The 26,403-nt window shown below is 35.5% G+C and overlaps 1 protein-coding gene across 1 annotated transcript; it reads right to left on the bottom strand.

Moving 5' to 3' along the window:
- Positions 1 to 678: 678 nt before the first annotated feature.
- bend3 (BEN domain containing 3) lies at positions 679 to 21,368 on the bottom strand. Its single transcript, XM_039747879.1, has 4 exons — positions 20,782 to 21,368; positions 11,585 to 11,639; positions 4,813 to 5,033; positions 679 to 3,886 (listed from the first exon to the last, which is right to left on the bottom strand). The coding sequence occupies exons 2-4, from the start codon at positions 11,634 to 11,636 to the stop codon at positions 1,625 to 1,627; spliced, it is 2,535 nt and encodes an 844-aa protein (XP_039603813.1). The 5' UTR covers positions 11,637 to 11,639; positions 20,782 to 21,368; the 3' UTR covers positions 679 to 1,624.
- Between the last annotated feature and the right edge of the window lie 5,035 nt (positions 21,369 to 26,403).

Raw genomic sequence — 26,403 nt, forward strand, 5'->3', positions numbered from 1 at the left:
TGTAACAATTTTGTGACATCCTAAAGTATAAAATGGCAGTCAGAATACTTGGCTACTACTTAGGAATGAAAGCCAAAACTTGTCATTTCCGAAACTTTATTACTCTGAATTACAAGGTAGTAGAAAACATGTCATGATGTGTTTAGGAACAACCATATCATTTAAAATAAGAGACGTACACTATAGAGGAAAGGCGTCTTTCTTAAAGGAAGTGACTATGATATGTAAGGCAGGGCTTAGCAGGACTAATGTCACTTGCATCTCAAAACATTGTGTGTTTTTGTGCTTTTTCATTAAGGATCTGAAGTGATTTTAAAATGTTATAGAGAAAATAGTTTTGATTTAAACAAAACTGTGCATCTGATTGCTAAAATCTTTTTTTCATGCTGCTGAGAATTGTAATAAAACAGAATTGCTCACTAAAGTTGGTAAAATAACCTGAAAAAAGGTGTGTTCAAATGCCAGAGCAAAATGCATTCAAACTGGCGTAAAAATGGCTAAAATATCATAAATTTAGGCAGACTGAAATAACTAAAACACAGGGCATATACTATGTTTTCCTGACATTCACCAATCATTTTTAATAATATGAAATCAGTTTTAGGTCAACAATTAAAACATTTTTTTCTGTAATATACTCTTTAGGGGAAAATGTAAAAATAACAAAATATTGATATCATCAATTTATTTAAAAACGCACATACATGATTTGACTGCAAATAATCAAAAGCAGTATGAACCAAATGCCACAAAATTTCCCTTCATTAGAAATAATAATTTTCTAACATTTGTCTAAAAAATAAGAACAGAGAAATTTAAAAAGCGTGAAACTCTCTTTTTTAAATCACATTTTTACCTGTACTTAAGAACAGACACTTAGGGTAAAAAAGTGGCTTCTTTCCCAAGTTATTGCTACTAAACAAACAACTGCTCTAAATATTAGCTACTGCTCATGTATGTTGCTAATGTTTGTTTCGGATTTCACCTATTTATTTGTCAAACTGTTTGAATTATTTGGAGTTTTTAGGCATTAGTCTGTTGCCCTGTAATAAAACAAAAATGTATCTTTCAGGGAGGAATTAAGTCGTATTTCACAATCATTAGTATATAGTGCATCAAAAGTCAAGTATTCATTTGGTTCCAAAATGACTGATCTAAAGACATTCTGTGTTTATGTAGTTGTTTTCCTAATAAATCTAGTTTGAACAGGCAATTGCTGACATCAAAGCATGTTTTAATGCCCATTTCCTGCTTCCAATTTTGATTAATATCAAAGTTAAAAAAGTAAAATCACTATTTCTGTAACCACAAGTTAATTCTATTTATGGTAATGTTTGTTAAAAAGTTAAAATGATAGCAGGTGATAAAATATCTGGAAAGTTTTTAGCAAAAATGATTTTTACAGTGTACTGTTACTACAGGCAGGTATGAGAAACAACCAATACTTTGGAATGTAAAGACAGGCAGTATTTTGGTTCAAACGCAAATCAAAGTATGTTTTTACCCGACGCTCCAAATGTGCTAGTATTTCCTTTCACCTCACAGTTCATCTTATTTAACTATATTATTATGTGTGAAATTTCTACTTTTTTCAATGATAAATGAATATGCAACTGAATTTCACTCAATAAGATGTACTTTTTGCTCTTTTTGCTTTTTTCATTAGGTCACACTTTTTTCGGTTTGGTCTCCTACATCTCTCATCAATACTGGGAATGCACTCATAATGCCAGACCTCCTCCATCTTGTCCACTGGATAAACAGCTTCTACATAGTGACGAATTAGTCGGAGGCGCACAGGATCTAACTGCTTTTTGTTACATGCACCAGAATGGTTGTACTGCAGTCTTAAGTTTTCTGATGTAAATAACTCAGGAAAAAGTCTTACAAGAAGCCGAGCAGCAAAGTTTCCAACTGACAGGCTCTGCTGCACAATCTCTCTAATTTCTGTATTTGAAAGCTGATAAACTGAAGGCACTGGGAAATCAGGAGGAGGAACATTCAACTCCTCAAGTGGTATTTTACAGAAGTCTTTTGTGCTTCTCTCTGGTGGTAGTGTGGGCCCTTCAAATTCTTCTTTGAATCGTTCTGGGTTCACATGATAATTAACAAGATCTCGATGTTCAGTTTCCGGTATGTACACCTTGCGCTGTAGCTGGTAAGACCGCCTTTGCTCAGTATCCCGTCTGCGGCACCTCTCATCCAATTTGCCTACAAACTCTAAAGTCCACACCCTATCATTCTTTGCTCTGGGGTACAAGAGCTGCACATAATGTCTTATTAGTTTTATTCGCAATGGATCCAGCTGCTTTTTGCCCAAAGATCCACTACAGTTATAGTGTTTTCGCAGATTTTCATAAGTGAAGAGTTCAGGAAATAACTGGACCAACAAGCGGGATGCAAAGTTGCCAATGGACAAGCTACATTCATAATTGTTTTTAATCTGCTCTTTTGACAGTAAGTACTCTGGTGCAACTTCAAAATCTGGAGGGGCCAACTGAAGTTTGTCAAAATCAATAGGAACAAGCCAAATCTTCTTAGATCTTCTTCCTGGCTTTTCAAATTCACAGCTATCTCCAACTTTGACAACAGAAACATCGTCAGGCAAACTGGATGAATCATAACTTTCGTCTCTGGTGTGTTCTGAACCACTTTCATTGTTCTGCATCCCTTCCAGTTCTTCATCCATTCTTTGAACACAAAGCTTAAACCAGTTCTCATCTTCTTGAACTTCTGGAAAGTAGATCTCCATATATTTTCGGATTATCTGAAGCCTCTGTGAATCAAGCACTTGCTTTCCTGGAGTACTATAACAGGAATAACTCTCGGATGTTTTTCCTTGCTCATGGAGCTCAGGAAAGAGTCGATGCATAAGAAAAACTGCAAAATCTCCAGGAGACGAGGCTTCATCCAGATAATCAACAACATCTTGAGCATCTAGAGCAAAGTCTGATGTTGTGCTGCTGTGAGATTCCAAAGGCAAATTCCCATCCTCCCCTTCTGTGTTAATGTAATGGCAACCCTGGCTTTGCTCTGGTTCATAACAATGAGCTGACACTGATGACTTTTTGCCCTGAGGTCCACTTTCCATATCTTTTTGTGCCAGAAATCTATTGAAGAAATCATTTATTTGAGGTAGACACTCTACCTGCCAGGCACTGTCATTTTTAACAAATGGATAACAAACTTCAACATAGTTGCGAATAAGCTGCAAGTGAAGTGAATTTAATTTCTTTTTGTTCATTATTCCACAAGAATTGCAATTTATGTTAAAATCTGTTGCTGTGAAGAGCTCTGGGAAAAGCTGTACTAATAACCTACATGCCAGATCCCCAGCTGAGGATGTCTGATCCATAAGTTGCTTCAGCTCTTCTGCGTTTAGCTGGTACTCAGGGGGTGGACTGAATTCTGTGACCAGCTCAGCAGGATTTATACGTTTTTTTATTCGGGTGACTTCAAGTGAAAGCAAGTCTACTTTGCTATGAAGCTGCGTCATGCTGGAGTTTAGTGTGTTCAGAATAAAAAACATCCGCTCTATTAAGGAATATATATTTGATTCACTTTCTGTGGTTGCTGTGCCCATAATTAAACCAGACTCTCTCCGGTTATGTTCACCAAGAGACTTCGTCATTATGAAACTGTTATAGTTCACTCTGTCTTGAACCTCTTGTAAAATATGCTGTTCCAATCCAGAAGCATTCTTCTTTTCTGTTATTTTGTGTGAAATACCATAGAGTGGTTTTCTGTAAGATGTTTTTGTTGTTTCATTTGAAGAATCATTTTCACAAGGTGGTGTTAAGGCTGAAAGTCTAGACTTGCTTGACTGTTCCTTGATTGTCTGATCATTGTGCAGCTCCTCTGCAGTGGTTTCATTAGAAAACATGTCCTATAAAATTAAAGAAATGTCAGTTAATCAAATCCATATGTATCTCAGAGACATTAAATGCCAAATTACAATATATGTCAACTCTGTAATCATTCTGCTGAATCTAGAATATCTGTTTTAAATAGTTCTACCTAATTTGGTGTCATCATTTACATTTAAATAAATTAAAAAGAGAAGTTGTCCCAGTATTGATACCTATGAGACACCTTTAATATACCTTAATTCAGAAAAAGTTCTTTACTCTCTGGATTACATTTATAACATGTAATGACTGTAGTGTACATGCCTGCTTCGTCATGTATTAGACAATTGCTTCTGCATCTACAATATTTTGTTTGTTTCAATTTTTGCTGTGTTTTTCTCTTTACAACCTTTTGGCTGACGGCTCATAACATATTTACAAGGCAGACCAAAGCATGAAATATTAACCATGGTGGCTAATAATATTACAATAATATTGTAAATGTAGCAAAAGCTGTGGTCAAAGCCATGGCTCCAGCTGCAGAGGTCAAAGCAACTGAAGCCATGGCTAAGAGTTAGAGAAACAGTAATAAAACAGATACACAATAAAGCATTTATCCAAAGATGGAAGTAAACACAAGAGCTAGTTTTACTTCCACAACAGAAGACAATTATTTGGACTTAATGATAGCACAAAAATATTGTAAAAAAGCTATGTCAACATTTTAATATGTTTTTGTTTCAGGTTATATGAAAAGAAAAGAAAATTTTTCAGTACTGTATCTTTATCCTATTAAAATGCTTAAAGGATTTATTAATATATAAACTATGACCACTGCAGCATGCTCCAGAAATGTTTATTATTAACCACATCTACAGTATGTTTTTATTCTACTTGAAACTGTTTACACGAAATAGTTAAAGATAAAAAAGAAAAAAAAAATTGGAAATGTATGTAAACTTACATCCTCTGTAACCTTCACTCTCTTTGTACTCATTGGGAAGTCTTGTTCATCAGCGGGATCATCTGCTCTAAGTTCAGTTTGTGCTCGTTTTCCATAATTCTGCAGACTTGAGCATGGTTTGACCAGTTTATTAGTTTCATTTGTTTTACAAGCTGCTGAATCATCATTAGAGGTATCCCAGACTTCTTTTTCTGTTTTAACACTTTCTTTCCCCCTTCTCTCTGTAAACATTTATACAAAAGCAGTGTCAATGTTCAATTAAAACATCAAGCCAAGCAAGTTAATCATGGTGTATTTTTACATAATTAAGAGTCCAGCTTTGGTCATCAGGTTGCCAAACTACATTACTCATCAAGGCTTCATTGCAAGCACATCATATTCAACAATTATTGTATAATTATCATGCAAAGAGAACTAATTACATAACAGAAAACACAATTACAAAGACTAATTTTAAATTATATATGATAGGTGAAATAACTTAGAAATAGGCAGTAAAATTTTAAGTAGGACATACTTTAAACATTCATCAGAGCCAAATTCATAATGAAAATACAGACCAACTGAAAGTATACTTTTTGTTATTATTCAAGCATGCCTATCTAACCAATGAAACAATATAACGAGAGACTTTTTTTTTTGCATCATGATCTGCAGGTGTGCATACATTCAAAAAGCTGATCAAAGACTATCTACAAAAGAGAACTTAACTGAGTTAGTCAATCAGTTAGATTATTATAAAAAGGTATTTTGGAGGACAATAAAGCATGATGAGTAGTATAGGGCTGGATTTCAGTTTTAGAAACAAACACTTGTTGAGAATTTATAAAGTATTCTTTTGATATTCAGTTCTGACCTAACAATCACAGCCAGATTGCCACCCTGATCAGCAAAGTAAACATTCAGAGATGTAAACACATTACTTTTTGACGTGTTTCAGATAAGCATAAAATATAGGGTTTGTAGCTCATAATGAATAAGGATGGTGCTAGTACTTGTTTCCTATTATTTCTATTAGCAAAATGATATTCTTTAGGCATATTTTTCAATGACCATAAAAATAATAAAATAAATAATATCCCCTTAAATACTTATTTTTAACCTAATAAAACATACACACAAACAATGTATTTATATCATATGTGGAAATAAAAGGAAATATGTTTGTCATACAGTATTTACAAGCCACAATTCTAATAAAATAAAATGATAATGAGAGGTTTATCAACAAGACACAATCCTAACATGTTTCACAAGTTTCCAAGTAAAACAGACATACTTGTCTTTATAAACAATAGACTTGTTAGCTAAAAAAAAAACAAGGACAAATTCTGTTTTATCTGTTCATTTTCTTGTAATTCAAAATGTGACCTGCTTCGTCATTGTCCACATTCAGACAAGTAGTGTCCATTTTAATTAAAAGATTAAATAAAAAATATCTCATTAAATTAGCTTGTTTTTAATTTCTGCAGAACATTCTCGTCTTTGTCTATGTGGTCCCTTTTTCGTCCACATCAAGTTCAATAAGACAACATATACTTCTGCTATTCCTCTTTTCCACTTTTTTTAATCTCCGTAGCATTACATTTTTTCTTGAAAAAACATGTAAAAAGGTTTGCATTTTTTGGCTTGAAAAATTACATATTTATCAAATCTGATCTTTCTACTGTAAAATGTGAAAAACACCAAAAGCACAAAGTCAGAAGTGTTGAAAGTATATATACAAATAATAATAATAATGAATAATACTAATGATACAAATAATTCTAATACTGTATATACTGTCAAAATGTGTTGGTAGTGTGGTATATCTTGAAGCACAATGAAATACACAATGTAACATCACAGTCGGGACAATAGTAGCATGACTCCTTGTGGATTTTCTTTCCCAGACTGATCAGCTTTCGAACAGCACACTACACATGTGTGACTGACACAAGCATCATTTTTGGATTTATCAGAATCACTTTCAATTTCACTGTTCATTTCAATTTCACTGCCTGAAGACAGATTCACTTCATCATTACTGTTTGTACACTTGGGCTGCTTAAAAACATTTCTTATGAGACGCTATTCTGAGGCTAGAAGACGTGTCTGTACCTTTACCTGAGTAACACTTGAGCATGTCCCTTATGCAAGACATGCTTATGCAGTTTCCAGAGCAATGCTTGGCACTAACGCTTTTGGCACTTTTATAGGCCGAGTAATCCTCGGGTCTTACGCTTATACGAGCCAAGTCTTTACAATTGGCTGAGTGACGCTCAGGAGTAATGCTTTTAGCACTGGTTTTACAGCCCGAGTGATGCCTAGGTCTAATGCTAAGGAGGTTAATAAAAAAAGGCATATATTTCAGTGTTGTCTCCTTAAATTGGTCTAGTTGTTCTTAATATACAGGAAGCATTCCAGCATCAAAACCACAAGTGTTACCATAATACTTTGCACAAAGGAGCACTACAACTTCATTACTGTAAAGCTTTGAAAAGTAAATGCTGAAAGAAAACCTATTTTCTTCTTAGATTGGCCAATTTACAGATTACAGATTATGTCATTTGGAGTGAGGATCGGTGTCCAATCGATAGAAGCATCACTAGTTTCACGGGAAATGGGGGTTTTGTACTAAAATGCATACATTAAGATGTGTACAGAAAATTTAATAAGGTAAAAAAAAAAAAAAACATACAAAAAAATGCACAAATCAGCTGCACCAGACATGACACTTCACTTTGCATTCTTAAAACTTCTGCAGATCAGTTAACCTTGTATTCAAAGTAATTTTCAACATTTCACTGCCACTGTATATTGTACTTGTGTTCTTAAAATCACCAAAGTGGACACATTTAAATGACTAACATGAATTGGCTCACATTTTTGTAGGCTGGCGATTGCTCTTATTGAAACTTCTGTTGTAGGCTTCCTAGACCAAATTCCACTATTTGATACACAAGTCAATCATTATGTTGCATTGTGTAGGTCCTACTTAGATTGTGATGCTATTCAATGACTATAGCTCCACTTTTAGCCCAATTGTCCCTTTAAAAATGGATTTTAAACCTAGATATTTAAGTCTGAATAAAGTCAGAGGAGCGACTTCAATTAAGACAATTCACAGGTCGTTCCAAATTAAGGAATCAATTAGAGTGTGATTATATTTTTATTCACTCAGTTTTATGGGACTGTTTGTACTTTTACATTAAATTGATTTTCTACAAACTCTTTCATTCTTGAATGATCTACACTGTCTTTTATACTTCCATTACTATTACTTCTCTGGAAGAGGGATCATTAGTACAGATGATAAAATGTACTCACGTTCATCACAGTAAACTACAGGTAATGACAGCAAAGACAGAAACAAAACCACAAACCACAACCACAAACTGTACAAATGACAATAGAAGTTCTGCAAAAAACTCAAATTGTTTTTCTCTATTATTTTATAAATAATACAAAGAAAACAGGAAATCTACAATATGACAACAATTCACTCCAAATTATGACATAATTCTGGTATATGTATTATAAGAAATGCAGATGCCTTGACACTAACACCCACCTTTAATCTTCATCTTCTATTTGTTTTGATATACCCATTTACATTTATTATGCTACAACATTTTGTTAGAAAGCCATTACCTATTTTTATTGTTACTCTGTCTTATTGCAAGTATATAGTCAAACCGGGAAAACTGTTTACTACCAGAGTATGTAAGCATTTGAAACTCCATAGCCTCCGATGGCAAATTTGATGCTATTATTTAAGGTACAGTGCTTTTATTTAGGAGATGAACAAATGAACAACTGACATTATAACAACCCATTAAGGACATAAGACAGGATATAAAACACTTTGAAAGTTGATAACTTAAAATACACAAAACTTACAATGAACATGAACAATTTTTCAATGAATGATGAGAACTGACTTCAAAATTCAGACCAAGAAAACAAGCACTAACATTTCTTTTTTTCTTTCTTTTTTAATATGGTGCTTCTAGTGTTTCTAACAGGAAAAGCACAGAGTATCAGCTCAGAATAGAAAAGGTATGAAAAGAAAATTTGTTTCAGTAATTTAACATGGATTTTCCAGGAAAATCCTGGCTGCATAGTGAACAGCTCTGCTTCTCCAGACTCCTCTACGTGAATCATGCACAGTGTGTGTATATTGTGTGTTCTTTCCAAGTTATTGTGGGCTGTCCTTTCTCACTTGAAAGCCATGTGATTTTAAATTGGACACATTGCTGTTTAATGTTAGGCAGTTCAAAGCCTATATGTTTTCTTGGACAACAGGTGCCTGCAAGGCTCACAATTTATATAGTATTTAATTTGGTACGTTACTATTTTGTCAGATAAAATGTCGCCATGAGTGAATTGATACAGACAAGACATCAACATGTATTTATACAAGAACTTGGGTAGATAACAGTTGCACAAAAACACACATATTCAGAGAATTCAGTTTTCTTATAGTTGCAAAGTTTTACTAGACAAAGTGTTATGAAAATCAAAATGACAAAAAATGTTTTTATGTTACACAAAATCTTTTTCTTTTAAATAAAACCAAAAAATATTCCATACATGCAAGATAAGTTTAACAAAACTAGGTTTGAAATAAATCGAACCCCCAATCAAACTACCACCTTTCCCTAACTAGTAATGCAGGAGCACCCAATAAATTAATGAAAATCTACAAGAATTGAAAATACAATATAAGGAGCTGTGTTCCTTTCATCAGATTGTCTGGCCCAGCACTGACTCAGCTGTAGAATGGCCAGTAGGGGGGAGGCGGTTTGTTGGCTGAGGTCTCCAGGACTCTGACTATGTATGGGCTTGTCTAACTTATTTTCAGGAATCTGGCTGTGGTTCTACAATTAACTGATGGACATATATTGCCATTTTTCATTTATGTTAATTAGTTTCTGATTTGCTTTGATGTAACAAATATGTATTCTTATATATGATAGTTCTGGTATGATAGTGGTATAATCTATTCTTGAATTTTGCCTTGAGTGTTTTCACCGCACTCTAAGCCTGCACTTGGTGAGTAGTGCTGTGCAAGAACAAAATAGTTTGTAATATTATTTTTCTGAGGTGACAATGATAGATTTGCCATCTAGCTCTGTGAAGGGGATTACTAAGGTTCATTTTTGCGTATTGTATTTATGCATTTTTTTTCCCAACCTACTAGGAAAGGGGTGTCTCTCTTTGAATTGCCTTTCTCAAGATTTCTTCCATTTCTTTTTTCCCTATAAGTTTTTTTTTGGGAGTTTGTTTCTTGTTCTGTTAGAGAGTCAAGGCTGGGGGTTGTCATTTTTTATAAGAGAGTCAGAGGTCAGGCATAAGGCATATACTAGGGCAGCGACTATGCAACTTAAAATTTAGCATCATGAACAATGTGACTATTATGTAACACTGGACACTTTGGGGATCTTGAGAATTTTGACCTGCTGATCTCAAAAATCATCTTGTGTACTTTTTTATTACATTTGTCCATCTTTATGACTACAACTGGAACATCAGTAGTTTGAAAGATGTGGCACTTCAACTTGGATATATAGAGTACAGTAAATGGGACAATAATTCAAAAGTGTCTAATTATATTACAAAGAACTGGCCATTTCAGGGTAGTAATGTGCGGCACATGAACTACTTGTCGACTCAACAAATATAATTTTGGCTCTTCTTTGCAAAAAAATTTAACTGATAAAAAATTTTGAGAAAACAAAGAACAAGAAAGGTGAAGAATTTAAATATTTGTCAAACAATTCTCAAAATAACTGGTGCCAAGATTAAACAAGGAATTTTTGTTAGTCCAAAAATCAAACAAGTCATTGGCGATACTTGGTTTGAAGACCTGGTAGTAAGTGCCTGAGGGAACTATACAGAAAGCTTTCCAGGATGTTATCAACAATTTTCTTAACAGGTCAAAGCACCAAACTACATCCAGCTGGTTGACTACATACTTTAAGCATACAAAACCATGAAGTGCAACTTGTTGTGTAAGATTCATCCATTGCTATAATGGAAAAGCAGAATTTATCAATGAAGGTCAACTATTGATGGGCATTCAAATAAGAAGACAGCAAACTGTTTTAAGCTCAATTGAACATCTGCAATGTTTCAGCAATATTAAATGATTAAACACATTATATTCAATAAAAGTTAATTTCATGTTTTTTTAATTTCTACAGAATAAGTCAATCTGAAATTATATCTGTGTACGGCTTGACACTGTCTATCATAGTCAACAAAATATTTCAGAATGCAAAACATTTCAAAAACTTTTGTTGTGCAGTTTGTGAATTTGTGATAATACATTTGACAATTGGATTTCTTAATAAGCATTATATTATCCAAAAAGATTACAATACGGGTACATAATGCAGATACAGTTACTGGACATGAAAAGTTGTACAATGTATTAAATGAGGCATGACGATAAGACCTGTGTTCTTTGGTGACGTCCAGCATATTTTGTACTCACACATGCATACTCCTGGTAACAAACCAGTCAAGACTCCTTTACATCTACATTATAACATTTAAATATCTTGAGCAAATGTGAGAAAGGGTTTTGTAATGGAGAAGGAGTTAAACAACTGTTTTTACATTCAGACTACTCACAAATACCCAATTGTTCCAACCAGGTATAACCTTTTGTAAGTATTTTGCCTAAACAAAACTTTGCTCTCTAGAACACATTAAAAGTACAGTGGTACCTTGGCATACGTCTGCTTTGGAATAAGTCCAACTTGGTATACGTCCTGTTTCTTACCTTGGTCGGACAATTCACCTTCTGAATCTGTTGAGTATTCAGGCAGGTTCATATTCTAGAACAGAGAAAAACATAAGCTATCAAGGACCTTGTCATAGTAGTTACTTTATAAACCCATAAAATATAAATCAGTGATTACAAAAGACTGTATCCACTTTCAGAAATCAGACACGCCCAAGTTAAAACTAAGTCAAAAACCAGAAGCAATCACTATTTTCCATTAACTCCAAACCAATAGCTTTACGTTGTAACCAACTGCTTAATAAAGTATGTAATTTTGTTCAATCCAAATAGTTTCATATATTTTTTTCAAGATGAATTATACTTTGGTTAACTGGCCCCTGCTAAGACAACTGAACCTTAAGAAAACCAAGGCCAACTTTTATATAAACATGCTTGATGAAACAAGGAAGAACTTTGACTAAGCACCATTTCAGCTGTAACATTTTATTTTTTTTTAACTCATTTTGTACATTTAGAATCACACAATTTATTAATATAATCAAAAACAGCTATATTAACACTAAATAATATTTGACAAAAAAAAAACAAAGTAGTGCTGAACTTCTCCTGAATTTTTTATACCTGTAAAAACCAAAGCCCAAACAATCTTAAAAAAAATATCTCTTGTCATATGCAGTTAAGATGATTATTATTAGTTTTAAAAAAAATTTAAAGAAATGTCATAATCTCTTGCAAGTCCCATCAGATCTGCTATATTTTTTATCAATATATAGAGTATGCAGTTCAACATGTTGTTTCTCCATTCTATAGAATTAAAGTAAAACACAGTAGAAAATTATCATAGAAAAAAGATATTAAGTATATTAATGATTGTTTATGTTACGCTTTCTTTCGTCATTTCTCAGCTTCTAGTTTGCTTTCAAACAAATATTGAGCAGTACCTGCTGTCTTGCTTAATATCACTGCAATTTTCTTGGACCCTGCTTTGTTTATGCACTTTCATTCAGAATGCCAAATAAGGACCTGCATGACCATTAAGCCCAGTCATGCTAAACTATTACTTTATGTAAAGTCCTTTGCTTCCTACTCCAGGATATCATCATGCTGGATTTTTGGTTTCTGCTCTTAATTTGCTTTGATGATTTTTTTAATAGTCTTAATAGGTAATGGAGGAGGACCATTCAGACACAATCCTGTTGGAAAATAGCATATCAACAAATAATTAAAATCAATGCCACTCTCAAACTATAAGCTAAGCAGTGGCGTAACAAAAGCCTCCTTAATGTTTTGTGTAAGAACACAAAAACCATTAGCCACAAAAACAAACAATAAATTGAACCAGACTATCAAATCAAAGTACCCAATGAAATTACTTGATAAACTGATAATAGATTGTGAGGCTTTAGCTAAACTACCTCTATTAGGTACAGTATATCTTGGAGATCATTTCCTCAATGTTGTTTCTTGATGAATGTGATTAAATAACCTTGAAAAAAGTAAGAGAGGCAGAAAATTATGGAACACATGTAAAGCACCATTATTTTTCACTCCTTGTATATCATTTCTAAATAAATGAATCCAAAAGAGCACTATGCAAAAGAGCTAACAACATTAGGCAACTGATGCAAACAGCACAACATACTGTACTTTGAAGTACTAAAATACTAACAAAAAAATTTTATCAAATGCATATAGAAAACATTTTCTAAAATATTCAGACTCAAACCATTCATTTTTAACTCACTTGTGATGGGGCTCTAAACACTCCTGATAAAAAACAAAATACTGTACCATTATTTTTCACAATGCCCAGAATGACAAGAAGGAAGATGAATGCAACATTAATGAATTCTTCACCCCTACAACTGAGTACTAGAATAAGTAGGTTTGAAAAATGAATGACAAAATGTCCTATGATAAAATATTTTACACTAGGGACTGTTGTATATAGAACACTTAAATGTTAAAATGTACACTATTTAAATTAAAAACGGACATTCCGAGACCAAACACTTCTAATATGTCTATGAACTATCTTTTTTTTTTTAAAAAAAATAATAATAATAATTACAAGCTCAAACCTGAATGGGAAAAAAATAACACAAAACACGATGTCAATGTGCCTCCTTTGTTCTAATGTTGGCATGTCCTCTGTTATCCTAATAATCTCCTCAAGTACATTCTTTTTCTCTTCTACATTCAACGGTCTATCTTTCTGTCTATCAGCATAAACCCCAGAAGTTATTTTCAGCATATAAGGAAACAGAACATTCACCAATAGTAACTTGTAGATAATGCTTTCTCATGAGATGAACATTAACATATTCAAAAAACTTAGGGAAGAAACCTGAAAATGGCAAACTACTCTTTATAGTCTTAAAAAATAAATAAACAGACAACTCAAGATTCATAACAAATTGAAGAAAGTCAATGTATGTAGCTTATGAATACATGTATGACAGATGCTGTAATATCCATCCATCCATTAGTAGAAATTGCTCCTTCCATTACAGCGGCACAAGGGGGCTGCAACTATCCCAGCAGCACCAGTCTTATGGTGGGAACTGGCTTTTAACAGGGTATCAGTCCCTCACAAGGCACACCCACTAATATTGGGCCATGTTAGCAACATCATTAAACGTACCATATCTAATAAACCCTCACAGGAAAAAAGGAGGAAATGACAACGCCACACAGTCGGCAACTAGATTAGGGATCAAGCCGCAGCTAACAATCAGAATAAAATTAATAGGTTATAGTGGGTTGGATAATGGATGGATGGATTAATCATTATAGAATTCACTACAATTTAATAAACAAAAAGGTGGCTCTACTTTACATGTTACATTAAAAACAAAAATGGCCAGCACTAATTTTAGTTGTATTCGGCATACTGCTTCTGTAACATTCCTATAATAATAACAAAGTTAAAATATATGGTCAGGTAATCCCTATGGTATCTGGATATCATGAATGGTAAAATTCATAGCCATGACTCCACCTTGAATAGCTACAGTTTACAGTGTTACATGAACTATACTCAGAAGGTTTTTTTTATTCATGTCAATGTATTCAGCTAATTACAATTCTTATTCAGCCACTTTTGAATTCAAACATACTTAGAAATATACTTTTCTTACAATACAGTAAAAAATAATTCTTAACTGTGTTCTACAATTTTCTATAACAATGCTGTATTTGTCTGTAACACACACAAAGTTCTCTCTAATGAGTTAAAATTCTGACACATAAAAGATACACACTTGTATATGTAACAATGAATGCTTTTCGGGAAGGAACAATAACATTCTCACCCATAGCTCACTGTCAGAAACGTATTACTCAAAACTTACAAATAAGCGATTCAAGTTGGACAGACTTTTAGAATTAGAAACCAAATTATCCATTTTCTGAACACACTACAGTACATTGTGCTTCACTCGTTAAAACTTGAAACCTTAATATATAGAAAACCAGTAGAAAACTGAACTATTATTTTTCAGAATATACAAACTACAAATTCAGTTGGCTGAAAACATTGGCCAGAGAGAGAGAGGTTAGGAGCACACATTGCCGCACCCACCACATGACAACCCAACTCAGGATCCCAGATTGGGACCTGAGTGTAACCATGCAACAGGTGACACCTCAGCACAACACAAGTTCAGATGGAATGGAATCAGTGTAATGTTTTTTGCAGTGGCCGGAGTGCCAATTCTCCCACCAACCCCCATGTTTTCCCTGCAGGTTGGAGGGCCTACTTGCAGGGCTGGATGCGGATTAACATCATACCCAGGACAGAGCAATTGCAGGTTAAGAGCCTTGGCCAGTGAAGAATGTATCTATCTATTAATTAATTAGTCCACATCTATGGTCACAAGAAGCCACAGTCAAGCATGAAGCACAAACCCACCCTGGACAGATAACCAGTCTATTGCAAAGACACACCACACCACCTTTTCCAGTAAAGAGTTACATGGAACCAAAGTTTACAATAAGGAAAGGGGGAAAAGGCAGAATGATGACAACTCTGAATGGGATGCCTTTTGAAATGCTAAAAAAAAAAGAATTAAAACAAGATGTATTCATTCTCCATCATCCTGATCACATTGTAAAATTCAGAACCTTTATTCATGAAACTCTTGTGCCTTTCAGATTTACCATACAGACAAGACAATCCACAACCAAATACTCTGGTTCAAAACATACCTCACTGTTCTTTCTCTTTTCAGTTCCACACATATATTCATGTATTTTAAAATGAAAAGTCCTATTTTAGAACAGCAAAGGATTACATTGCCTCTTTTTGATGGATCACGTCTGCTCACTTTTCTAATTATTTTTGGCTTTATTTTATATTGGGTTCCAGTCCCTCCTCACCCACAACCATAAACTGTACAGTGAGCACAAATGAAACTGATTTGCTTTATAATGGTGAATAATAATATTTTATAATAATGAGTTCATTTTGGGCATGTTTTTACTGACACATGTTGCTATATATTTATGGATTGGCTCCAGCAGACCCCCGTGACCCTATTCGGATTCAGCGGGTTAGACAATGGATGGATGGATGGATGGATGTTGCTATATATTTATATATATATTTAATTACTAGTTTTACTTTTTGAATGAACTGTCAAAGATGATTTGTGGGTGGAAAAGTGGCTAGTGACGATGTCACTCACTTCAAAATTCTGTTTGCAATTTCTAGCCTGGCCTATGCAGAATTAGCAGGTCTTTGCAGAGTTTCCATTCATTTTCCATAGGTACTCCAATTTCCTCCAACATTGTAAACACATGTTTGTTATGATAATTGGCATCTCTAAAATGTCCCATATATGAGAGAACATAAACATGACCCGTGGAGATCTGATGTCCTATCCAGTTTTGGGTTCTACCTTACTTCTGAAAATCTACTGCTGGAATAGACTTTAGCTACTCAAAAATCGAGGATGAAAAATTCTGGTTCACACAGCAGATGGATAATACATCTTTTTATGGTGAATGAAAAATAGTTTGAATAAATGTGGATAACTAGTGTGATCAATGTTGAAAATTTGTAATCATATAAGTAGTATAAAGAAATACATCTAGACACAAGTTAATACATAAAGCTGAATGTGTGTTTGTTTGGTATGCTAATCCATACAAGAATCTACCGTCTCTCTTTAATATCTCTGCCACATTATGCACAGATTCCCCATTTGTACAGGGAAAGCTATTGGCTTTGTTTCACTTCACAGTTTATCCCATTGAAAAACTTTATTTAGTGCCTGCACATATGCTTTATTGAGGAAATGCCCCTAAGAAATATGTTCGGAACTTGGCATAGATACGCAAAGTTGCTCCCCACTGAAGGTTTAGTCAGTGAAAATTTGGCTTTTGAGTAAGCTGGTTTTGGCCTGAGAAATTAATGATTGCAACTGCACTTTATTACATCCCACAAATGTGTGGGTACCCCGCTAGTAAATTATAAGAATAGTAGTGGGTATTAAATTTAAATACCAATGTTTATTAAGAAACAGAATTGTCAGATAAATAGATTTTACATAAGTGCATCATAACATTTGTCAGAGTCTCACTTCTGATCTGTACTTAAAGCATTTTTACCTTGTTCTCTGGGTTTTCTGGCTTTCCTTTCACATCCCAAAGACTTTCAGTTTAAGCTTTAGGCGGTCTAGCTGAGCTTAGTACTATTGGCGGAAGACAAGGTTAACTGGTAAATTTAAGAAAGTATGGGTCCTTAGGTGCAAGGTCCCCACAATGATCTTACACCCTTGATCATGGTTGGTTGAGTCCAATATTGTTAGAATAAGGTTAGGCCCATATTAATATATAACTGACTGAAGCAAGTATACAATATCTGAGTAGAATTAATGACCATACAGTATTAAATAAGATGAATATAACTGGATAATTAAACAGGACAAACAAGTATGGCTGCACATATACAAGATTCAGAGCAAAGCCTTTACTTAAAAATGATTTATCCTCACTATGCAGGATATTATGTTTAAATCCAAAATTATCTATTGTTATTGAAAAACACAACAGAGAGACAAAAACAAAATATATCATGCTCATCAATGTTTATTAAGAAACAGAACAGACAAATGAAAAAATGAAAAATTAGTACTAAGGTATAATATGACAAACTGCTTTGGCAGAACTGTTATTCACTGTCTGCATAACGATGTGAAGGTGAAAGCTGTTGCTGTACAACACAGATATCACTGTACGTGAAAGTTGGCTGGGGCTGCAGATCAAGTGTTTTGCACACACAATTTAGTGAGTCGCAACCTTGGATGACTATAGCAAATCACAACATTATTTAAAAAATGCACCACTGCATCCACAGGCTTGTTTTCTACTGGGACCAAAACACCACAAACTTATCAATGTATTGGAACAGTTCTCATAAGATAAACAAATGCTACTGGGAGCAACAAGCTGCAATTAACTGCAGTTCTCATGAGCCTCTGATGCGAGAACAAGTGCTCCAAATATTGATAGATCTTTCATTGATACTGATTCAGAAACTGAGGTAGATTATAGTGAGGTCAAATTATACAGTACTGGATCACATGTTAGATCAGGACATCTCACTCTAAGTTATGTACAAGTCACATTATCGTGTTAAAAGATCAGTCACTGCACAACTAATTATATTGGTTATTTGTGCACACTGTCTTGTCTTACCTGTGTTGTTTGTAAACTGTGAACCCTGAACTTTGCCATTTCATCTCTCTGTATACTTGTATATAGTTGAGCTAACAATAAGGTTTATGTATTAAGTTAACCTTAGGGCTGATTTCAAAATCTTCCTTTCAACAAATCAAGTCTTAAATGGCCAAGGCCCTGCTTACTTAACTGAACTTATTATTACTTACAAATCGCTGGGCACATTAAGATCTCAAGATGTCAGTCTACTGTTTCTAAGGATTAATAAAATAACAGGGGGAGCATTGAGCTATAGTGTCCTGAAGATGAGGAATGAACTGCCTGCTAATATAAGAGATACAAATTCAGTCTCAGCTTTTAAATCCAGGCTGAAGACTCACTCATTTAGACTAGCATACCCTGACTAGAGCTGAGGATTAGCTATACATTTTGCGTCTCTGTTTGTTAGGGGAGTAAAAACAAGCAAAATGTAACTCGCACTCTCCAGAAGCTCAAGACAGACACGCAGTGGCCCAGGCATGTGAACTGAGCTCTGTTCTGTTTTTAAACTCTTCTCTGTATTTTAATGTGGTACTTGGTGTCACTGCTCTACTGCCAAGCTCTTCTCTTGCTGTGGAAAAGCCATCTCAGATAAAGGAACATGGGAATCATCAGATGGAAAGATTCTCTCATCAGTTTGGATGGCTCAGCACAGATTCTACTACAGAATACCTGGGAGTGGGCATGTGGCTATTTGGATGAGATCTCCAGGACTTTCACTCTTACAGTATAACTTTCATCTCCTACACGGTCAACTGGTCATATAATTAAACAATTAATGGACAAATGTTGTTGGTTTCCATTTATGTTAATCTGTTTATACTTTGTTTTCTGTGTGCTCTAACAACTCTGTATCTTTACATGTACTAACTCGGTAATTAGTATAATTGATAATTTACTTTTCTTGAGAATATGTCACAGTACTCTGCGCCTGCACTCCGTGAAGAGTGCTATACAAATATAAACTGAACTCTATTGTTCTTTGATATGGTATGCCTGTCCCCGGTAATTGACGGTGTCCAACTGCAGGGGATGTTGTGACAGCAGAAATGTCTCAGAGCTTTAGGCAGAGAGCTGGCATTCTGATTTTTCTTAAAAGAAAATATAATCTTACAACTTCTTTTTAAATCCAGTCAGGACACACAGATAATGGATCGTTACAGCATTCAAACAAGAAATAAAAGGATAGCCATTTTTGAGGACATGATTGATGTCAATTAAAAAAAAAGAGAGAAGTCAGAATGTGGATGGTTTTGCTCTGCAGTAACTTTATATTATAGTTTGAAAGCATTTACTGTCACATAACAGACTGCAGGGAAATTCTTAGTTGCACATTGTAATCAACATACACTACGTTTTATTTAATGCAGGGAAAATACAGTAATCATAAGTACTAACGTATTTTAACAGAAAAAAACTACAACCACATTAAAACTGGTGTATGTGCATAACGATTTATATTTATTTTACAATTATTTGATATACGATGGTCTAATAATAGGTAACACTAAACATGCAATACATTTCATTTCTGAAAATGTCTTATCATGAGAGTATTGCATCGTTAAGCCTGAATCGCAATAGGATATCGTGGGCTAAGCTACTGTCTCATGCCTAATCATAACTTTTGCCAGTGTCTTTCTTCTGGCCTGTACTGAAAGCATCAAAACTGTATTTCCGATGTTTTCCAGAGTTTAAAAAAAAAAAAAACTTTTTCATGGTTCTGATTTTACAAAAGAGAAGCGAACATTGACATTCGCATCGCGCTATTTGTTGCGGAAAGGCCCATCTCCTTCCCGCCCCACTGCTGCGGAGTAGTTGCCAAATAGCCAGCCTCTCCTGAGGCGTGCGCGATTCCAGGCGGGTACTCCACTTGAGCCGAGCGCGCCCTACGTGAGGACGTGCTTGCGTGCTGCGCGTCGGGGTCTGGGCTGCTTCCGGCGATTCCAGCGCGCAGCGCAAGGCCGGTCGGTCGGCCGGCCATCCAGCCAGCCGCGGCCCGGGTGCGCCGGCCTGGGCTTCACGTCACCGCACTGCCCGCTTCCCGTCTGTGAAACGTAGAACTGCCGGGTCTTATTCTTTCATAATATCAGTTTGCAGTAGCACGAGAAGAGGCGCTGTGACTCCACTCGGTGAAATCTAAACTCTCCCGATACTTCCTTGTTCTTCACGACGTGTTAGGAGCCCACGAAGCGGAATATCTGCATATTAATAATAAGTGCCAATACTAGGGAGGGAGCTGCCAAAACGCGATAGGCTGCACGCCGAGGAGACGCACTTTAAAAATGCACAAACAGGAGAGCGGCGTGGCTCCACGAAGCACGGGCGCCGTCCGAATGGCTTTGCGGCGCGTCACGCGCAGGGGACACCTTTGCAGACGACTTTTTTTTTTATCCCCCCCCTCTACCCTCATCATCACCAGTGCACTTCTTACTCGGTGCGCGATTATTTCTACTTTCTTCTGCCGACAGAGCGACTTTGTAAAAATATGACTGGCCACATAAACCTACCGCTTCGAGCCCCGCGCTTGCTGCGTGGTGTCCGTGTTCCTGTCCGCCGTGTTTTTCTGCAGCGCGTGCCCTCCCGCGTGACGCGACGCGACGTGACGCTGCATGTCTGCTGTGTCATTTCCGCACAGCTGTGGGTGTCTGTGGGGAGCTCGGTGTGTGTGGAAAGATTTCGCAGGGAGGGAATGGGGAGGCAGTCGTGTGAGATGCGCAACTTTCAGTCTGCTTTTAACTGGCCAGCCACGCCGGCAGATTCGAAGTTGAAAGAAGGTGCCACCAGTTCGGCCTTCCAAAAGTAAGCACATGCAAAATGAAACGCGCCCTCTCCAGAAGCTCGAGACAGACACGCAGAGGCCCGGGCGTGTGAACTGCACTTTTGGAAGGGAGGTGGGTCTCAGGAAAAAAAAAAAAAAAGAATGTTTTGAGATTACTGGCTTACATAAAGAAATAATGTGGGCAGTGGTGTAGCAAAACGGTAATAAAATGGATACAGGTAAAATTAAAAAAAAAGTTTAAAAGAAAAGACTTGGTTAACCCATTGGGAAATTTGATTGTATCATATAATATTTGTCACATACACAATTGTGCAATACAATGGCAGTAATACGTTGTTTTGGTAAAAACAGTACCATCACTAAGCATAAAAACAAATATACCAGTGTACAAGTTAAATGCAAAAACCTTATTCTTGATATAATAAGTATAAAGTGAAGATGTGGTGTAAAGTGACTTAATTGGCATAACTTAAAAGTCCACATAGCCTGAGTTGCACAGAACATATTGAAAAGAGACCATTCAGTCCATCAGGCTCGTCTGTTTATAATAGCTAAACTGTCCCAATATGTCATCCAGAGACTTCTTAAAGGTTGTCAAGGTTTCTGTTGCAACTACGTGTCTTGATTGTTTATTCCATATTTCTTCAACTCTTTGCACATAGAAATTTTTCTTGGCTTCTGTGCTAAATGCCCTTCCCCTTAATTTCCACAGTTGCTGGATCTACTTTATCAATACCTTTGGGAATTTTGAAAACCCGAATTAGGTCCCCACAAAGTCTCTTCTGCGTAAGACTCAACAGGTTTAATTCTCTGTTTGTCATAGTATAACAAGTTCTTAAGTCCTAGGGTGCACCTGGTTACTCTCATCTGCACAGCTTCAAGTGCTGTTTTGCTGTTCTTGTAGCGTGGTGCCCAAATGCAGAGTAAAATGACAGTGATTAAGGAGAGTTTAGATTCTGTATGGCCTGAGGGAATAAAAAAATCCTCAACCTCTCATAATCCTGACCATATGGCTATGGAGGCATTTTCCTGAATGCAGCCACTAGATATGTTCATGGCTTAGGTGAAATATGTCTGCCATTATCCGTTTTGCTCTAGAACTGCACTGATTGATTTAAACATCCTGCAGGTTTGGCAGTGTTGTCTCGATGATCCGATCAGCACACTGAATCACTTTATGCAAGGCTTTGTGCTCCCGGGAGTTGGAGCTACCAAACCAGGCAGTAATGCACCCAGTAAACTCAAACCCTACAGTAGTGCTGAAGGGTGTTAGTATGGCGAAAGAGAAGCAGAATTTCCTCAGTTGCCAGAGGTGATGCCTTGCTTTCTGCACTAGATTGGAAGTGTCAATGATTCATGCAAGGTCCTCACCAAGACACTATAGCTGCTAACTCTTTCCTTCAGTGACCCATAGATTATAAGTGTAGTGTATTTCCTCTGTTGTTTCCACCTGAAAACCACAATCATCTCGTTTGTTTTGGTGCAGTAGTAACCAGTAACTAAAACATGAAAAACATTACTATTAGAAATCGTGACTAGTATTCCCATTACTTACATACATCAGATGGGACACGATAATAAATTACATAGAGTCCTGAATACTTCTAAAACCTAAAAATAATGAGTTCTTGGAACTGTTGTTCTTATGATTTGGGAATGAAAGTCTAGAGCCTGATAACATTTAGACATTAAAATATTAAAAGTTGTGTACTATCAAGGAAGTGAATCTAATAACTAGAAAAGACTGGACACTTTTATTCATTTATATGAAAGTATGCCATCTGGTACCTAAAGAAGTATGCATCAAGGATGCTGATTCAAATCTCACCTGTGGTTCAGTTTGTAAAAAAAATTCTCATCTGCTGCTGGTGTGCACAGTTTGAAAAGTTACAGTATATACATGTGTATACTTCACTATGGAACATACATTGAGTACTATTAGGTGATACTTTATGTTACAGTTGAAATAACATAGTTTGGCCTTGCTGAAAGCAAAGTCCTGCAATATGAATATTAGAATATGTTAGAATTGCAATATGTTCTGAATATATTGATTTTTTTGGGATGGGGTCCTTCTTAGTTATAGTTCTCTGCAGTATATAATATCACAAGTGGCTTTAAAGGTACAGAAAGCCTGTGTTCAAGTTCTGGCCTGAGCACTGCCAGTGTGGAGTTTGCATGTTCTCCAGATGTCTATGTCAGTTTTCCTCCTACACCTCAATGGCATTCATGTTAAATGTATTTATAACTAATTTGGCCCAGGGTGAATAAGTGTCTTACAATGAACCAGTGCTCCATCCAGAGGTAGTAACACTTTGTAGATGAGTGGGTTAGAAAATAGACGGATGGTCACAGCAGTGACAAGTATAAACAAGAAAAGACTGGCAGTTTTGTAAAGCGCACATTTGGGACATAATGCAGTTTATTATTAGTTTACCTGGCAACACATATTTGACCTTCAAAAGTAAGCATGTGCCCCTGAATCGAATGTGCAAACTCCAATCAAAGTGGTAGGCAGCCAGGCTAGACCTAAATTCTGTAACACAAATGTTACTGCATCAGTGGACATAATATGGCACAGTATGTATAATGTGTATGCTGTATGTTGTTATTGCAGTATGTAGTTGTATTACCAATTAGCTTGTAGATTTAAATGCTGTAAGGATTGGACTAATTTGATCATTTTCACAACAGCTTTCAAAGATGATTATATTGTAGGATAAATTAAAGGTAAATTAATACTAAATGATATAAACTTACTGTATACTTAGCATTTGTTGAATGCACCTCCTGTGAAATACAGTGTTTTTAAATGATAATATTTTTTTCTGCATGGAAATGGCACTTACCTATTACTTCTTTTGGTAGATGTTCAGTGACTCATCAGTTCAATATTTTGTAAAAAAAAAAAAAATATATTACTTTTGATGTCTGAGATTTTCATCAGAAAGCAAACGCATATTGAATCTTGCTAAAATTAAATTTAAAAGCAAACATTTCATGTTTTTATCCAAATGAGTTTTGTTGCCTTATGCATATTTTACATGGTGTACTTTTACAATGTTGAAAGTTTGTTGATAGTGTTTTAAGTTTAAAAATACAATATATATATTTTATAGATTTACAGTGCTTTTTATGTAATTATTTTGTATAGATAAAATATAGAGTAGAATGTATTTTGTCTTGTTTTTGTTGTTTTATTGTATGCAGCCTACATCTCAGTTCTAATTACGATTATTATTAAACAGCCAGAATATAATGTATTACTGAGTGCTAGGAATTGATTCTGGACAAGATATCAGCCAATAGTAAGGAGCACTGTGTATTTATTGGTCTCCTTAAACATAACATCCTTTGAGTATGAAGGTGTGATTAGTAGCTTGAAAATTAATTATAAACGTTACAATTTGGAAGAATTCTTCCATTGAATCACAGCAGTGTTTCTGACACTGATAAACAGAAAAAGACTATTTAATGTCAAAGTGAAAACATCTCTGCAAAGTTATTTAAATTTTGTACAAGTTTTTTTTGGTCAGAAATGGTGGTTTAATGTACAATGAAAAGACTTTAATTTATGTGTTTCCAATTTTATGGCCATTACCTATAAACAAAGCTGGTTTTGTATAATGTCGGCAGCATGGTGTCATGGTAGTTAGCATCACAGCCTTGTTGACTCAAGGTCCCTGGCCAGGACACCTGTAAAGCTGTTCACATAACCTTTCCTCATGTTCTCCTCCCATATCCCAATTGTACTTAATGTTAGGAAGAATAAAACTTAAAATTTGGCATAGTGTTTGTTTTTGGTTTTTGTTGTAATGTTTTAAGATTTAGAAAATGAAATAAATGTGATTTTATAAGATGCTACTCATAGGTAAAGATGCTGTACTTTATATGGAAGAAACATCAAGTATGATAAAATAGCTTATGGAATGGGTATTTACATAAAAAGTACATTAGTGTTTCATTATGTCTGTAGCACAACAAAACCTTGTAAAATACTTCTCATGTTGTTACATACATTTTAAGGATTTCTGTAAATGTATAATAGCTTAGATAGCTTAATAATACATCTCACCATATGGCATACTTTTAGAGGTCCTAATTTATTTTTTAAAAAAGAAGTTCAGACATTTAACAGCAAAACATGCCTGACTTATCAGTTTATGAGTCATTTACAAATCCTCTTTTCCTAGGAGGGTCTTGTTCAAGGCAAACATAATTTTTCAAGCCTGCCAGCCTTGAGTCAGCAGTACAGTAATTCACACTCTCTGAGCAAATACACACGATAAAAGAATTCTTTAGATTCGCTTAACACAAAGTGACAGGAGTTGTCAGTTAAGACTTGAATGGAAAAAAGATGTTTCATTTGATTTCAGTAACAGGAGTCACAACCGAGAAGATGGAAACGAGAACATCATCACGCTGGATTGCAGTGATAGAAGCCATTCCGGAAGGAACTTTATGAAACAATGAACATATTGTTTACTGTGAGGGAATGCAAAGATTAAGACAAATGTGGAAGGCTGTTGTCCCTGCCAGGCTGAAAACCCAAGGCCCAATAAAACCATTCTGTACAGCGTGTGTAGAGGTTTAAGGGGTAATTAAAACGTGTAAGGTTAACAAAAATTACTATTTGGAGAGGTAGATTAATATAAAGCATGTAATCCATTCATTCTCCTATATTATATACGTATACTGTATATATTGAGCTGGATTAAGGAGGAAATGTCTGTTCAATGTTCTTTGACAAAGAGACCAAGTAATTTTAGCCTGACAAACTACAGTAAGACTTGCCTTTTAGTAGACAGCAGGATTGTCATCTGCAACAGAGGAGCTCAGCTTATTCAAAATGAAGCTGCATGAAAGAGGGATTTGCGAAAATCACAGGAGCTGTCACTAAACTCTGCAACAAAAGTTTTTAAGCCTAAGTAGCCAGCCACACAAAGGCCACCTCATCTTACAGGCTGCAGAAAGACAGAAGAGCTGTTGCAGGCATGTATTCTTTCTCTGGGTGTCGAACTGTATAAATCAAATGTGTCAGGGGCCTAAATGTCTAATTATGTCTGACATCTCTCTTTAGGGGTGGCCTATTGATTCCAAACAATGGACATGTAATAACCCCCACCCCCAGGGAGTTAAACATAAGCACTTGACTTTCACCTACACAATGTTATCCTGGCAGAGTGGACATCTTCCTGAAGGGTTTCTTGTTAATGTTCATTTTTTGAAGCAAATTAATGATTTTAAGTATTTCAGTCTATTGGGTGATTAACTGTCCTATATGTGTTGGAAATGAGGGAGCAGCTTGAATGTGTCCTTTTGGAATGCTGAAAGTACTTATGGAAAGTAG

This window comes from Polypterus senegalus, chromosome 3, assembly GCF_016835505.1.
Source record: "Polypterus senegalus isolate Bchr_013 chromosome 3, ASM1683550v1, whole genome shotgun sequence".
Lineage (NCBI taxonomy): Eukaryota > Metazoa > Chordata > Cladistia > Polypteriformes > Polypteridae > Polypterus > Polypterus senegalus.

What these genes read in the sequence shown, in the direction of transcription:
- bend3 (XM_039747879.1), bottom strand. Translation starts at nt 11,636, where the DNA reads ATGAACCTGCCTGAATACTCAACAGATTCAGAAGGTGAATTGTCCGAC. An exon ending in AGGTGAATTGTCCGACCAAG is followed by an intron (nt 5,034 to 11,584) that starts GTAAGAAACAGG and finishes AAATGTTTACAG; the next exon opens with AGAGAAGGGGGAAAGAAAGT. An exon ending in GAGTGAAGGTTACAGAGGAT is followed by an intron (nt 3,887 to 4,812) that starts GTAAGTTTACAT and finishes TTAATTTTATAG; the next exon opens with GACATGTTTTCTAATGAAAC.